The sequence below is a fragment of the Polyodon spathula genome, chromosome 9 (genome assembly GCF_017654505.1).
Source record: "Polyodon spathula isolate WHYD16114869_AA chromosome 9, ASM1765450v1, whole genome shotgun sequence".
Lineage (NCBI taxonomy): Eukaryota > Metazoa > Chordata > Actinopteri > Acipenseriformes > Polyodontidae > Polyodon > Polyodon spathula.
This window is the reverse complement of record NC_054542.1, coordinates 33,782,446-33,798,562: the sequence shown is the minus strand read 5'-3', so window position 1 is coordinate 33,798,562 and position 16,117 is coordinate 33,782,446. Positions and strand designations below refer to the sequence as shown.

At 36.5% G+C, this 16,117-nt stretch overlaps 1 protein-coding gene across 1 annotated transcript in view; it reads right to left on the bottom strand.

Moving 5' to 3' along the window:
• The window catches only part of LOC121320693 (propionyl-CoA carboxylase alpha chain, mitochondrial-like), a 150,132-nt gene that overhangs the window by 53,198 nt on the left and 80,817 nt on the right, over positions 1–16,117 (bottom strand). Inside the window, exon 19 of the mRNA XM_041259262.1 lies at positions 9,006–9,108. Within this exon, the coding sequence (XP_041115196.1) occupies positions 9,006–9,108 (103 nt within the window). The remainder of the gene's footprint in view (positions 1–9,005; positions 9,109–16,117) is intronic.

Genomic DNA, 16,117 nt, shown 5'->3' with positions numbered 1-16,117 from the left:
GGCAGTGCCGCCCGCCTTGGAAAACAGCCATCCAAACTCCTCTACCTATCTGGACATGCTACATTTACTGCAATTAAACAAGCACGCCATTTGAATATCCGGTGACACTTTGCAACCTGCTCAACGGGGCTTGCATATAATCTCGTCCCACAGGAGCGGGGAAGAAATTGTCCATGTCACTATTAATGAAGGAATTTGCATTGTTATCTTAATTAAGGCAAAATAATGAAGCACACTTCTGAATTAGTTAATCGACAAAAACTTGTACAAATGTGTTTGCATGGCCTATATGCATGGCCTTCTGATAATGTATATTCTACCAGAGTGCCAGGGTTACATCAAGTAGATGCCGCTACCCTATAACAAGGCAGATGACTCCTTTGTTTATTTGTTTTGTTCTTCGGTATTCAAAACATTTTTTTTTTCTTTTTTCACAGATCATAAAATTACTTAAAAAGGACAAATGGACAGGTTAAACTGGATCTACTTTACACTTAAAACTAATCACACCTTAACCAGGTTTAAAATGGAACCACTTGGATTCCCTTTAAACATGTTCCTGGCAAATGCACCATTAATCAAAGAAAAGGGGCTTCCTGCTGTGATATCTGTTACTATCTAATAGGTAAAGGCCAGAGAAAGGTTCACTGTTCATGACCTGGAGAGCAACACTGAGTGGATGGGCATGTTGACAAAAGAAGTGCAACTAAAGAGGCTCCCAAGTACTCAATAACATGAGGACCTCGAGTGCAGCATGAACTACTGATACAGCCAGAAGGAGCAGTATAGGAAGACTCTGAAGGAAGTGGGCACCAAGGATTTAAAACAGGCATATAACAGAACAATTTTGGAATTTGCACTTGAGAGGCTCCAAGGAACAGGCAAAGGAGTTCAACCCTCCGCTGCACGGTGCCTGGCACACTGGGCATGTAACAGTACAGTCGTATATACAACCTCTATGTGCTATTCCTCACTAAACGTAAAACTGGTTACATTTCATTCTAATGGGACACTTATTAACATTCAAGGATATCTTTCATGTGCACAAAGGGATCCATCTGTGAAAGAAACCATATTTATGAACAAGAGAATATCATAACTGAACTTTTAACTTTACTACATTGCAATTTCTCTACTTGCCTGTATCTAGACTTTAATTAATGGACAAATAGGAAATTAGCTGCAGTTGTGAGAAATGTGTTATTTTTGTCGGAAACATTAAGTTAACAAACTGACATCATCAAATGTTGTGCCCAAGACCTTATCACTGTAGGTAGAATATTAGGGAACTACTTTTGTCTTACAATACATCCCCTGCTTTGTGGACTTAATTTCTCCAATTACATCAAAATTGTCCTTCAGTTTGGTACTGGTTTCATCACTGAAACACAAACACTATCCCTTTAGATGCAGCATCTGGGTCAGCATAATGTTTGAGTCAACTTTTAAAACTGCTTTATCTTCGATATTTAGCTGAAACCGACACTAACAAACTAGGTGCTCATTGGAACACTAGTATTTATGTTTTATATCACTCCAAGTACTGGTAACAGTATTAGCCATGAAAATTGACCATTTTCAAATTTTCACATTCAATAAACAAAAGTTTGGTACTGAACATTTTCATTAGGAATTTACATTTATTTTTTATTATTTGTTTATTTATTTATTTATTTACTGTGTGATGTAATGGTTTTAGTCCATAACATGAAGCAACTTTTCCACAGCAACCTGAGCTTCATCACATCCTGTAATTTCTAAAGGAGTAATGCCATGCAGAACATATCAAATTGAAAAGGTTAATGGGAGAGCTTCTGGCGTCAGAGGCAGCTTTCCATGCCTTACCTTTCCGAATAGTCGTTAGGCACTGGCCTCAGGAATGCATTACATTTTCCACCAATAACAGTTTATGAATGCTTAAAGTACATTTTTTATATCATAATGAGCAATAGGAATCTTTCAGAAATAACAGATGAGGATAATTGTTCTGTGTATTCCCAATATGCACTGGAAGTGGAAAATCCATTATTTAAAAAAAAAAAAAAAAAAAAAAAACAAAGACCTGCTCTCCACCCATACAGGAAGATTTGATTGAAAAGCTGGGTCATAGCTATGTCTAATTTTAAGGAAAGTAACTATACTCCTTGTCATTTCACATTTCATCTGATTTACACTCAAAACAGTTAACTTATAAATTATTGAATTGCATAATGGGGGAGAACTGTATAAAAGCTAAAACAGAAGAAAAAGTATACCTGAATACAGTTTAAATTTCTAATTCTGATCAAACTACTTGTAATCATTTGTAGAACAAAAATAATTTCCCCTTGCTACAGGTGCAAGATCATACTATTCATATTCCACATTTTTCAATCAAATCAACGCTGTAGGGTTCATAGTCCGTCATTTCTGCCTAACACAAATGTAAGGTTTACATAAAGAAATTGCAATCCCTATGTGTGCTGAGCAGGAGTCTGCTGGTTGGTTCAGTTTCTTGCAGCAGGTGCAAGCTCTGTAGCAGTGTGCTCTCTGCGTGGATGACAGTGTAAGTAGCAGAGATACCCTCTTGCTACAGCATTTCTCCAAAGCAGCAGTACACCCATAAATATTATTATTTCCAATCCTGCAATTAAGATTCAATTAAACCTGATTATTCAATTATTTTCTTTGGATCATCATCTCTCAATGACTGATTCAGTGACTTACAGTAGCAATGCTTATGAAATGTCTAGCATTACTTATTTGAATAGGTTACAAAAATGAAAGATATATCCTAAAAGCAGCCACCCCTATTATTTCCTGATATACTATAAGTTAAATCTTTATGATTTATGTTGCTGTCCATGTATCTAAAATTATACAGACAGCACATTGTATTACCAATTGCAACCTTATGTGGTTACCACTGTGACAGGACAGAAGCCCTGCACACAGGTAAATGGTGTGGGTTTTGTAGCTATGTGAATAAAAACCATATGTTTAAATTGTTTGGCAGGGATGGGGTCAAAATCACCTCAATTGAGGATCAATTAAGCCCAGCCACATGCTATAAAAGGAGAGCCAGCATCTTTGTTTGGAGAGAGCGTTTGAGGAGAGAAGACTGAATGTTTGGAGAAGTGATTGTTAAACTGAAAACCACTGAAAAGGTCTGAGTGTTTCTGTTTATTTTTGATTCACTGTTACCTTGTTTTATTTTTCCTTTTGTTTGAACTGAATGTTCATCTTTTTGTTTTAAGGTAAAGGGATTAGCCCTCCTCATTAGGTAGGAAATTTACTGTATCGTTATAGCCTTTCACAGCAAAGCTTTTTATTTGTTTATTTTTCTGTGAAAAGTATTATTTTGTTACTTTTTGGCGGTGCACTGAGTGTGCCAAAATAAGGTGTGTGTGAGCACTTTATTCTACCTCTGGTGTCATCTGTCTGCCTCTACCCGCACACACATTGGCCCCTACTTAAAGGAAGAAGCTGCCCTACTTTCCATCCACTAGGGGCACACTTCCACGCCACATATTCAAAAAAAGCAGAATCCTAACACACAAATGTTTTATTGTTTGTGGTTTGTTTCACTACATTCAAAATGATTATAGCAGCGCTGCATGTTGAAAAAAAAAAAAAAAAAAAAAACTCATGTCAGTAAAATCAAATATTAACTCTTTTTTTTCTTTTTTACGTACAATAGAAGCATTCCAAAGTAGACTCCAATTTATTTGTTTAAAATGGTTTCTCTAATATGATATCATGAGAAAACATTGGTATAACTAATACATACAGCATCCTAGGAAATGACACTTGCACAATGATGATCATGCAATAAAGTGTCTATTATCACAGTATTGTTCAGCAATAATTAATATGGCTATTAGCACAGCACCAATCAGAACAGTTCATCTCATACAAGACCCCGCCGCTTCAACACCCTTGCACATTACTTTTTCAGCCATGGCACTTTGGTAATAAAGTATGAACTGCAGTGAAATTGTAAGAAAACAAATGGGATATCAATTTGCAATTCTATGCAAAATAAATCATATGACCTATAAAACATAATCTACTCTAAATATAGAGTAAACACCAAATTTAAAGACACTGACTCGTTTTGGTCCTGCAGGCTCCTGTGTCGATCTTTTTCGGAAGTTGTAATCTTGTGAGAAATGATGCGAAGCACAGACAAGTTTAAAATACACGTGTAAGGAAGCTGCAATAACTAATCTGTGCATGGTTTTTCAATCATACTTCAGAAAACACTGGATGACAGAAAACATAAGCCTTATAAATGCAGACACATTGATCTTTCTTACAGTGGAATGTGTTGTATGAGCACGGTCAAGCCAATGGAGACAATTAGGGGTTTAGTGTTTTTTTTTTTTTTTTCTTTGTTCTTTTAAATATTTAACTGCTAGTTTCACAGACCCCTATTAGTACTAATTACCTAAAATAACATTAGTTAACATCTGTGAAACCAGCCGTAAAATAAAGTACTAAGGTGCTTTTTTTTTTGTTTTGTTGTTTTTTTAATTAAATAATATTTGTATTAAACACACTCTAGAATTGGAAACAGATTGTGGTATTTTATCTGGGCATAGTTTATAAATTTTAAAATGCCTAAAGTTATCCAAAAAGCATTCCAAGAGTCACCATTTTAAACATGTTCCATATGGCTAATGTTCTGTATGTAATATCTTAAACAACTTATTTCTGCAATCTTTTAACAGTAGGCCTGTTTCCAGTCCATTTAAAACATAACGCATTTGAGTTTTTGAGGGAAAAAAAAAAAAAAAAAAAAAAAAGCAAAGTAGTATGTCAAATCAGACTGAAGGGTTTGAAAGCATAAAGTACAAAATGGAAATGCAAAAAAAGTTCTGTATCACTGGAATGTTTGGAAATTATAAACAGTGAGAAGCTTGATTTCTGCTGGACACCACTTGTAATGGAACTTTACAAAGAGAATCAAAGAACAGAGTTTGTGAAGACACCATCTCAAAACAAGTGGCCTGTATCATTGATATGGTCAGACTAGAGTTTATAAATCATTCTGTGTTAGTCAATTCTCATTAAAATTAACTCAGATTAGATGAATTTCTTGATACTACGAAATTCCTACATGGTCCTGGCCATATTTTGCTGTAGCTTATTGGAAATTACTTTAATACGGATTCACTCAAAACGAATTTCCTGTTAGAGCAAAGAATTTGGAGACCTCCCAGGGAAGAACATTCTGAATCAAAATCACCCTAGTTCGAACAGCTGAGTGTAAAGGATATTGGGAAATGTATTAACTTCAGACCTGTGTTCTGCTTTAGTGCTGTTTTGGGACTACAAACCCTATGATTCCTTTACAGTTGCCATAGTGCTCACATAGACACCATTTCCATAAAGCAGCGCAAAAAACGTGCAGTATCCTTGCATACAAAAGTGGTGTTAAAAGTAGTAGATAATGCACCACCATAAAAGAAAGAAAGATGATAACAGAAATAAATGAGAATATGATTTTTTTCCTGATCCCTTGAAATTATTATCAATAAAAACAGACTGTATGGTTTTGAAACGCTACACCAACAATGTGACCTTGCCACTGTTACAACACCACAGCAGTGGGCAGTTCATTCAATTTAGCTTGGCAGACAAAAGGTTAAATTACCTTTTTAATATGCTCACACAAGTTTAAAATAAAGGGCCAAGGGCAACTTGGCTGCTACTTCTGATCAAGAGCCATTGCTAGGCAATTGTCTTTGGTGAATCCTACCTAACTGGACCTAAACATATAAAATGGGTATCTGCAGCTTGCCCAACCCATGTACCTCAGCTTGAAAAATCACTTTCTGTTTAAAAGATCACTGGTCGTTACCAACATAGATCATTATTTTCTGATGAAACTCAGCAGCCACATAGAGAGATGATTCTGTTGTAATGCCAGTTGTATAAATACAGGATCTCATTTTGTCAAAGAGAAGCTGGACTTCAAAACACCAGTAAAACTGTGAACCTTAACAAAACCTTTCAAGAAACCTGTTTGAAGTCCTGGAGTTTCTAGTTATGGGTGAATGAAATGAGAATTCTATCGCAACAAACGATCATCAAGCCCATATGATGTCCTAATTAAATCCATGTGAGCTGCCTGGTCAAAAAGGCTTTTCACACAGCACCCTACATGATCTGAGCTTAGTCAAACACAGCAGCAAACAGTATCAAAACATTCACCCTCAAACTATGCAATTCCTGTTGCGATCATACAGATGCTGCATCGAAATATTAACAATTATATTATACCATTATTACAATTATTTTTTAAAGAATTTAATTTAACTCATTTACCTGGCTAATGGTTTCTAAAACAATAATAATTACTAATAAATTCATATGATACAAAGAGGTAAGTAATACATATTTAGATTTATCTTCTGTATTAAATAAGGATGAAAGTTAACTGCGAGAGCCAGTAAATTATGTTTCTCTTCTATTCTCATTTATTCCTAGATAGAAGAATAATTTATTTAATGACCTAAAGTAGACTTGTTCATGTTGAATTGGCTTGGTATCTTCAAGCCTAACAAAAACACTTGTGCTACATGTAATTTTAACAAAACAAAGCACTGCTTATAATATATATATATATATATATATATATATATATATATATATATATATATATATATATATATATATATATTTTTTTTTTTATTATTTTTTTTATTTTTTTTTAAAGTCCCAGGAAGAGATGGGGTGGTAAGCTGAGCTGGTATCTTATTGCAAATGAATGTCCTTAGGTAAAAGTCATAGTCATAGTTTTTTAATTGAGCAAATGAAAAAAGCTAGATGAGCCATATCAAAGAAACGGCATTGCAGCTTCTCAGGAGGGATTAAACCCCTTTCCGTTTGCATTGCCCTGCTGTTTCACTCACAGCCCTTTATGAACTTCCTCACTGAGACGGACCGAAGCTTGTTAATTCAACAGCAACAACAAACAGAATGACAGAATTTTGCTTAATCTGGCAGCCATACACTTCATCATGAACATCTACAATAAGTGTAATACTAGATATGATCACCTCCACCTTTTTAACATCGCATACCAGAAAATATTTTTGTATTAATATAGTAAATTGATGCCAATTGACCTTACCAGAAACTTCTGTCTATGTTCTTAAAGTTTTACTATATTGTAAGTTGTTCCTGTTGAATATGTTTAATATTTTTTGTAACTATTCCTTCGCATCCTACGAAGAATGTCTCTGTATAATACACAAATGTGTGGCTTGTTATTTAGTATTTAATACAGTTGATTTCTTTAATTCTGTGAGGAATGTGATTTGCAAACATCAATCACAATGGATAAATAAAATACCTGGATCAAAGAAGAAAAAAAAAAAATTGCACATGAAAAGAAAAAAGAAATGTGAAAATCACAATCACAGTCCTGCGCAGGATACAGAGTGGATTCTGGTGAAAGAAATGCCTCCTTGCAGAGAAAGTAGACTTTAATATTTACATCTTAATTAGCAAAGGGTACTGCTATTGTATTCTATATAGTAGCACTGTTGAAGTTATGTGTATTTAACAGGTTTAGCAGGTGAAATAAAGAATGGAGCTTGCCCAGTGAACTCCATTTCTACTGATTGATAATTGGGTTGGAAAGCATTTCAAATATATATATATATATATATATATATATATATATATATATATATATATATATATATCTATCTCAACGTCTCTTCTTTGGATGAAAGTAGGAAAGAGATTGATGTTTTTTGCAAAATCTTGATATAATTACACAGAGAATTGTGAAATCTCTACACAGTTCTATGGAGGTTGGCAAAATCTCTATAGAATTCTATGGAGCATAACAGAATTTCTGTTCTACAGAGAATGGCAAGATGATCTCCACAGACTCCTCTATGGATACCTATAGATTGCAATTGGGGAATGTATCCATGGCAACAGGGCAGACGCATTTGTATGTATCATCTAAAACTTGTTGGTGAAATCGAGGTGGGCAAACTATCTGTGGAAAAGTGAATACAGGAAGAAAATACTATATATCAAAGAACCAACAAGGATTAAACTTAACTAGATGTCCACAACCCTAAAAACTTGCCATTGTTTCTGGGATATTAGCAGCAGTAGGCGTGGCGACACCTGATTGACAAACTCATCCAAGCTCTCCTTAATAATTATGAACTGTTAATAATTAAAAAGTTTCAGTGACTTCTATTCAACACTTCCACAGAAAAACTCATTCATTCATTCATCATATTCATATATATATATATATATATATATATATATATATATATATATATATATATATATATATATATATATATATATATATATATATATATAAAAAAATATGATTTTTTTTTTTTCTTTTTTAAAATATATTTAGTTGTAAGTACCAGAAAGACGATCACCTGTAAATGTAAAAAATAAACAGTATGAGGACAGCTTAAACAAACAGTGTAAACAGAGGCTGACGTGCAGGTCTAGTTATGCTGTACCTGTACTGACTTTCAGTCCATAATAATGAGGGTCTAAGTGGAAAGTAACCCCACGGATGCTTAGCTTTGTTAGAATTTCTTTAGCTCGACCAACATGACTATATAACCTCTGCTAGGCAACAGCATAGCTGAGCTACCATAATAAATAGTGGTACTTAATGGTAAAAGCTGGTTAGAGAATCCAGAAAACAAAAAATGTACAGAATTTGTTGTTTTTGTTCAGGAACAGGTGTGAGGCGACATCCCCATGCCTTTAATTATTTGTAGAAATGCCATACAGTAACGGGGCTTACAATACAATCATTTTGTCAATAGTGTACATTTTTTAATTATTAAAAAGGAGGTAAACGTATGCCCTCGTTGTCCATGTGTATTACATAAGAATTGCAGAACTGGTATTTCAAAAATGGACAAGCAAAAAAAAAAAACATGAATGGGTTGTCTGTCGTAAGATTAGAGTCATCTATCTTGGTGTGCTGGATATTTATCCTGGCAGAAGGGACTTACAGTGTAGGTTGATCCTGATCGGGACACAGTCACTGCATAAATCCCTTTATCAAGCTTCAGTGACAGCTCACACCTCTTCTGCACTTGCTGGGCTGTGGAGACCCTGAAAAAATAAAATAAAATAAATAAATAAATATATAAATAATAGCAATAAATAGACAGATCGATAGATAGATAGACAGACAGACAGACAGATAAACACACACACTCGATATATCGCGGGTGTTGGGGTCCAATATAAATCTGCTATATATCGAGGGCCGTGATATAGTGAGAGACCAACAGAAAAACAAATTGGCTAACAAATAAATACTGTACAACCACTCCCTCATTTTATCAGGTGCGTCAGGGTCCAGTATAAATCCTCTACGCAACCTGCTTTTTCTCATTTTTCATATAAAAAGCAGCATACCCCGTTTTAATTTGTACAGAGGAGGGTAATTGCTTCTCATCAACATCAGTCTCCAATTAATTTCATGCGTCTTCCTCTCCTTTCTAAAATGCACAAACCCGCTGCATTGAAAGAATCCATTCACAACAACAACATAGCAGACTTATTGCTATGGAGCTGACATCACTGCCTTGTGGCTTTTGCTAGTGCATTGCTGCCACACGTGAACATCTCGTTGGCTAAAATAAGAACCGCTTCAGCAAGGAGATATTTAATTTGCTTTGTGTTATTGTGCAGTGGGTGTGTGTATATGATAACAGTACGATATTAATGCTTTGTTTTTAATTGTTTTGTATATTGTTTGTGATGTGCAGTATGAAATAAAATGAACAGTAATTCTAAGTGTCGATGTATATTGCAGTTAAGGCATACACAGTTAGACAGTAAAAATGGGGAGCCAACTCCAGGACCGCGATATATCCAAATCAGCAGTATAGAGAGGGGTGGGTGTACATATAATCAAAGGTTATAAAAACACTTTATCAAAGATATCAAGTCATTCACTGCAATTAAATACAAGCACCTCAATATACTGTCATTATTTAGCTCTTTGCTAATGATGTGAAACAGAGGAAGCAGTGAATTAGTGATGGGTCCTTACACATTAATATTCACAAAACATGCTCAATACACTGTCAACATGGCCTCACCATCAACTAGCCAAATTTGCGAATTATGGAATCATGAAAAAGGGATCAGAGTGGCAGAACATTCCACTAACCGAGTCTAAAATGTACATTTGCTACATGATTTAATTTATTGCAAGTTCAGTATACCACGAAGGCTTTTGTTTCAACTACACGTGCCTGCAGGAAAATTGGAAGAGTTAAAATACGTCGGAACACGAAAGCGAATTGTCCCTCTGTCTCTATTTAAAAAAAAAAAAAGTGTTTTATATTCCAGTAACTAAAAGACTCCCCTTTATATTCAAGTTTAGTCAAGAAGCAGTAATTTAATAAATGGTAGGAATCTAAACAAACTGACACATCACAATTTTTTTTTGTACTTTTATCTGAGAATGCAAATGCAGTCTGCTGTATAAGGGAGTATAGCTTTAAATGGTTCATGGAATTCAATTGAAAGCCCACTGGAAGAAAAACACATTCTACAATCCAAGAACAGCCCACACCCAACACTGTCTTTACCACAGTCGCAGCTGAGCTTTTATTGCACTGTAGGCCGAGCTCTACTGTCCCCAAACGGCCGAGGGCCTAAATCCGCAATCCCAAAACGGCCAATAAGCTTTTCCTATAATCCCACATTGGCCAAAAGCCTAAATCTGCAATTGAAAAATGGCAGAGTGCCAAAGCCTCCAATCAATCCTAATAGATGAGGGCCAGACACTGGCAAAGTGGCCCTACTGTATATCTATGGTGCTGCAGACACAATGCCGGCACATCGTCAAAAAAGACTCAACTGAGAGGAATCCTTTAGTTTCAGGTGGACAGAGCTCGAAAACTCAACAGCATGAAATCAAGTTTTGAAAGGGTAAATTAAGCCATATACTGGGATTTTAAACCCTTTTCTATGCTGCGGGCCGTTTATATAATAGTACATGGTGACAAACCCTCTTCCTTCAGTAAAAACATTTAATCTGTAATAATTCCCATCTTTATACTTTTGGCCAATGTTGGCAGAATTGAATTGGACAAATAAATAAATCACTAAATCTGTTTGTATGTGTTACTTAATGATACAACTGACCTACCACTGTAATGCACACCAATTCCAAAGCGAATGCATCAATAACACTTTGCAATTCTCCCACACTTAAAAAACCATCATGAATTACATACAATTAACAGAATTTTAAGTAGTCTAAGTACATTTGCAGAGATCATCCGTCTTGGCGAGGTACCAAGCTATTGTAAAGATTGTGGAGCTGTGGATGGAATTGACTATCCACAGCTTACTTAGTGTGCAATATGCAAGATGGGCAATTCAAGACTGGCAGGCGCTGGGCTGCTCTAATTTATGTAGCAGCTCTATATCCCAGAGGCTGTAAGTGTAGGGCCTCTGTAAAAATACTATCTTTGGCTACTGGCCAACAATTTGTAAAGCAGCCTCTATATGTGGGTCAAACCAAATGAAGGCACAGCTTTATATATACTGCAAACTTGACACGGGCAATTTCGTCTCTGATAAGCCCTAGTACTGACATTGGTAATAACATGTGCACTGAGATACAGGCAGAAGAGATAGCTGCATGCTTCTGCCCCCCCCCCCCCCTGAAGTAGGCAGCTCCTACTAGTCCTCATCTAATCCCTAACAGCACCAGCAAAAGACTGCACAGATTATCTGGAATCAGTCATTATAATTACAGTGTTTTTTTTTTTTCTTTTCTTTTGTACACCCAATTTAAGGTTCGACTTTTGTGTCTGAATTCCCTATTTACTGAACACTAATCGCAAAATTAGCTTGAGCAACACAGAACAGCCCCTTTAAATGCCTCCATTCTTGAAAAATAAATAAATCCATCATTTAAAACAGACAGCAAAAGCTATCCATTTGTGCCTATCATGGGACAAAACTTCCAATGTTCTTGTGATCTCCAAAGTAAATTCTATTTTGTGCACTAAGCTAAAGTCAGACAGACCTGCGGCAGCAGTGGTTGTAGTCGGTGACAGTAGTTTTTAAATCCCAAACTGGCTGAATGTCTTTTTCAGCATCACAGGTCATGCTGATTTGTTTCAAGCTTTCAAAAGCCAATGTGCTGCTTGTTACTCGCTTTCTTCTGTCCCTGCGACACATCTGTGAAACTGTCAAATGTATTTGCTTTACTGTAACCTTGCTGCTGATGCCAGTGACTGGGCACCCTTGCAAACGAGCTGCTGCACTGTATCAATATTTCCAAATACAGTATATAAATAAAATATGACATTGATGAACTACAACAGCAAAGCATGGTGGTGGGACGCAAAATAAGCACCCATTGAATATGACAAGAGTGTTACAGGGGGCAGCGCAGCTTCTGAAGAGGCCATGTTAAATACCATGTAAGGACAGGCATTTTTTGTTAAATGGCTGCTTCTACTATTTAAACCAGTTGATTTTGGAGAGGGATTTCTGTCTGCTGCTTGAGTTACACAGAACCACCTCTGAAACATGGAATCGGAAATGAGGGAAGAGTCACAAACACAGCGAAAAAAAACAATGAAATTAGGATAAAAGCCCTCTGTGCCATGTGTATGGAACACATCAAAGAAAACTCTCTCTCTTTTCTGTTTGTACTTTACTGTTCAGTTAAGCTATGCAGGGTGTTTCTTTGAATTTACTGTGAGTAAAATTATGTAACTCATTCAAAACAGATCATACGAATTCAAAACCGTTGCAAGAAAAAAAAATTATTCATGCAATCCCACACTTTGGCTTCTATATCAAATACCTAAACATGTCCAAATCATCAAAAGCCTGAACAGACAATCTCTAATGATATAGGATTATAGAGGTTTCAAAAACCTAATTATATCAAAGACACTAACGTTTTTATTTACTGTGCTAATTGAACAGGGAAATAAAGAAGACATATTGACTTAAAACAATGTTAATAGTCAAAGCATCATTAAGGAATTCTTCATCATAACTTTAACAGCGGGGAGTGTGAAAAATGATCAAGAATAATGTGCTGTGCTTTGTAGCAACTGAGGTCAGCTTCTGTATACAAATCCTCACTGAAAAAATAAAATAAAAAAAGAACTTCAGAAAGTCAGCCATTCATGTGAACAGAGTTCAGAGAATTTCCAGCCCTGTGAAAGATATTGTATGCGAGCACATAGAAGTATTCAGTGGGGGTAGACAGAACTAGCTACATGGAGACTACAAAGCCAGCCTCCCATGGTTCATGAATAAGTCGAGGAAATGATCAGAAAAAAAAAATGGAGAGATGTTTAGACAGATGGCCCACTTAAAACGCCTGGGATAGAGCAAAAGTGATTTTAATGAAACTTTAGAATTTGCAAATAATTGATCTTTATTCTCTGAAATCCCAAGAAAGGTGAATGAGTAAAATGTATGTGCTACAAGTGCCCGTCTCGCAGACATAAAAAAGTACTTATGCTTTAAGCGTTTAGATTAAATAAAACTGACATCATAAACACAAAGAGGCAAGGAATCAAATGGAGGAATTTGGCGCCAAAGAAAATAAATAGCAGGGGATTTTTTTTTCTTCTTCGTTCTTAAAGGAGAAAAAGAAAATGCTTTGATCAAGCAAGTTTTTTTTTTTTATGCTGCAGAAATGTTTCAAACAAATAACTCATTGTAACTATGAACTTTTTGGATGGATAACTGTAAATGTAACTTGCCTGAAACACACATTTGGAGAGATTTTTTTTTAATGTAAGCCATTTAGCATAGATTTTATGCCAAACTAGTTATTTTCATCCAAACTGGCTCACATACAATATGTATTACTAAAAATGCAAGTACCGAAGAACCACTTAAATCTGAATTTCTTCAACACTGAACATGAAAAAGGTTTGTTCAGACGGAAATCCAATTTTTTACACTGGTAGAATGTGGGCACTTTTCCAGTTCTGTATTTATTTTAACTTACAGTATCGCTCATGTCCTGGGTTCACAAATGTAGTCATGGGTTTTCGCTGCATAAAGGAAAAACAAAACAGGACTGAAAACGGATTTACCAAATTTGGTCCAGACTGGTGATCAGTCGTGAGTAATTGGGTTTAAGTCTTATCAGGCAATCTCTAGTATCCACAACATTAAGAAATAAAATCTGAAAATTACAGTAATAACAGCTTTTATCCTTTATATGAAGAATGTATTTGGATTGCAGCTTTGTCAAGTATATGGTCTATGTCATGGAATGACATGGCAATGAAGTGATAATAGAACTTAACTGAGAAAAAATTATAAAACACAGCTGTGGAGGAAATATTAATTCACAAAGCTTTGTTAAGGACCGTTATTTTAAACCCCACTTTGATTAAATGAAGCTTGCTGTCCATCAAGCATTTTTTTACTATATGTCTAGAGAGGGATGGACCAGACGTGCCTGACAAAGACTGAATAAATGGACTGCAAAGGGTTAAAAATCCGAAGCCTGCATAAGACATAGCAAAGCCGCTCGGCGAGCCTGTGACACAGGACATAAATATACTGCGCTCATAGACCTCAACGTCATTTTTCCTTCAAGCCTGCTGCAATACGTGTACCAAAGCTGCTGCAAGGGCAATATTGCGTAACGACTGGAATTATTCTCATTTTTCAAAGCACTGTTTAATTCGAGAGAATGTTTAAAAGCGTTCGGTTATTATCATAACCCTGGTTCCCTGAAATAGAAATGTATCCATTACTGCATCAGGATTTACATCTTAACCCTTTGCGGTCCTATGTCGGACCAGGACGACATTCTGATTTTCCCTTTCGATTCCGATATCATCAAAAAGACGTAAAGCACAGGCCTCTAGTCGTTTTTTCTCCGGAAAAAAAGCAGAGAAAACCACTCAATGGCCAAATGAATTCGAAAAAAAGGGGGCGTGTGAGCAACAGAGCTAGCAGCTGCACCACAGAAATAATGATGGACACAAACAAAGAGATAGCTGCTTCCGCATCCAGCGCACAAAGAATATCACAGACATTTGCAGAGCTTTTTGAGATGTTATAGTAATAAAATAATGACTTTGATCGCATTATTGAGGAGTTTGGTGATAAAACGAGTGATCAGGAGAGGATTTATCAGTATGCACGTCTTTAAAGAGGTATGTTAAAAACACAGCGAACAAGGGGTGGGGCTTGGCTGGAGATGCAATACTGATGTTTTGCCATGCAATGCATTTTAAACCTGTTTTACTCTGAAAAATAATCTTTTAAATAGCTCGTGTGAAAATAAATTGGACCAGACGTGCCTGACAAGGACTGAATAAATGAACTGCAAAGGGTTAAAAATCCGAAGCCTGCATAAGACATAGCAAAGCCGCTCGGCGAGCCTGTGACACAGGACATAAATATACTGCGCTCATAGACCTCAACGTCATTTTTCCTTCAAGCCTGCTGCAATACGTGTACCAAAGCTGCTGCAAGGGTAATATTGCGTAACGACTGGAATGCTATAAGGCTAAGCCGAGAGGCTGCCTTGTGCATTACCATACGAAACCCCAGTAACAAGTAGCTACGGCTAAAATAACCGAGGGATAAACACACCTCTATGCCTGTGTTGTAATGGTTGACTGTGAACCCTCCCTAACACTCTAGTTCCAAAACCAGGGTTTTGAGGATCCACGACATTAAGTCTACAGAACCTAGAAAAGGTATGGGGAGTAGCCTATACTGCTGCAATGCAGATTTCCTTGACAGATGCAACCTGGAATAAAGCCCACGAAGTTGCCATGCAAAAGCATGCGGGCCACACAATGGAGACTAGGCTACCTGAGGCCACCCTGGTGGTTGATGTAAGCCACCACTGTTGTGTTGTTTGTTTGGACAAGCACATGTCTCCCTTGAACCTCCTAGAAAGCACAGCCGGGTAACTGCCTGAAGCTCCAAAACATTGATGTGGAGACTCTGCCAAGGAGGGTTCCACACACCTTGTGCCCCCCGGCCATTCCACACAGCACCGTTCTACACAGGTGTAGATGGACAGGCTGTTTCAGCCTTGCCACAATGCCCTCGGACAGACAAGACTCTGTCAATAGACAGTCATGGT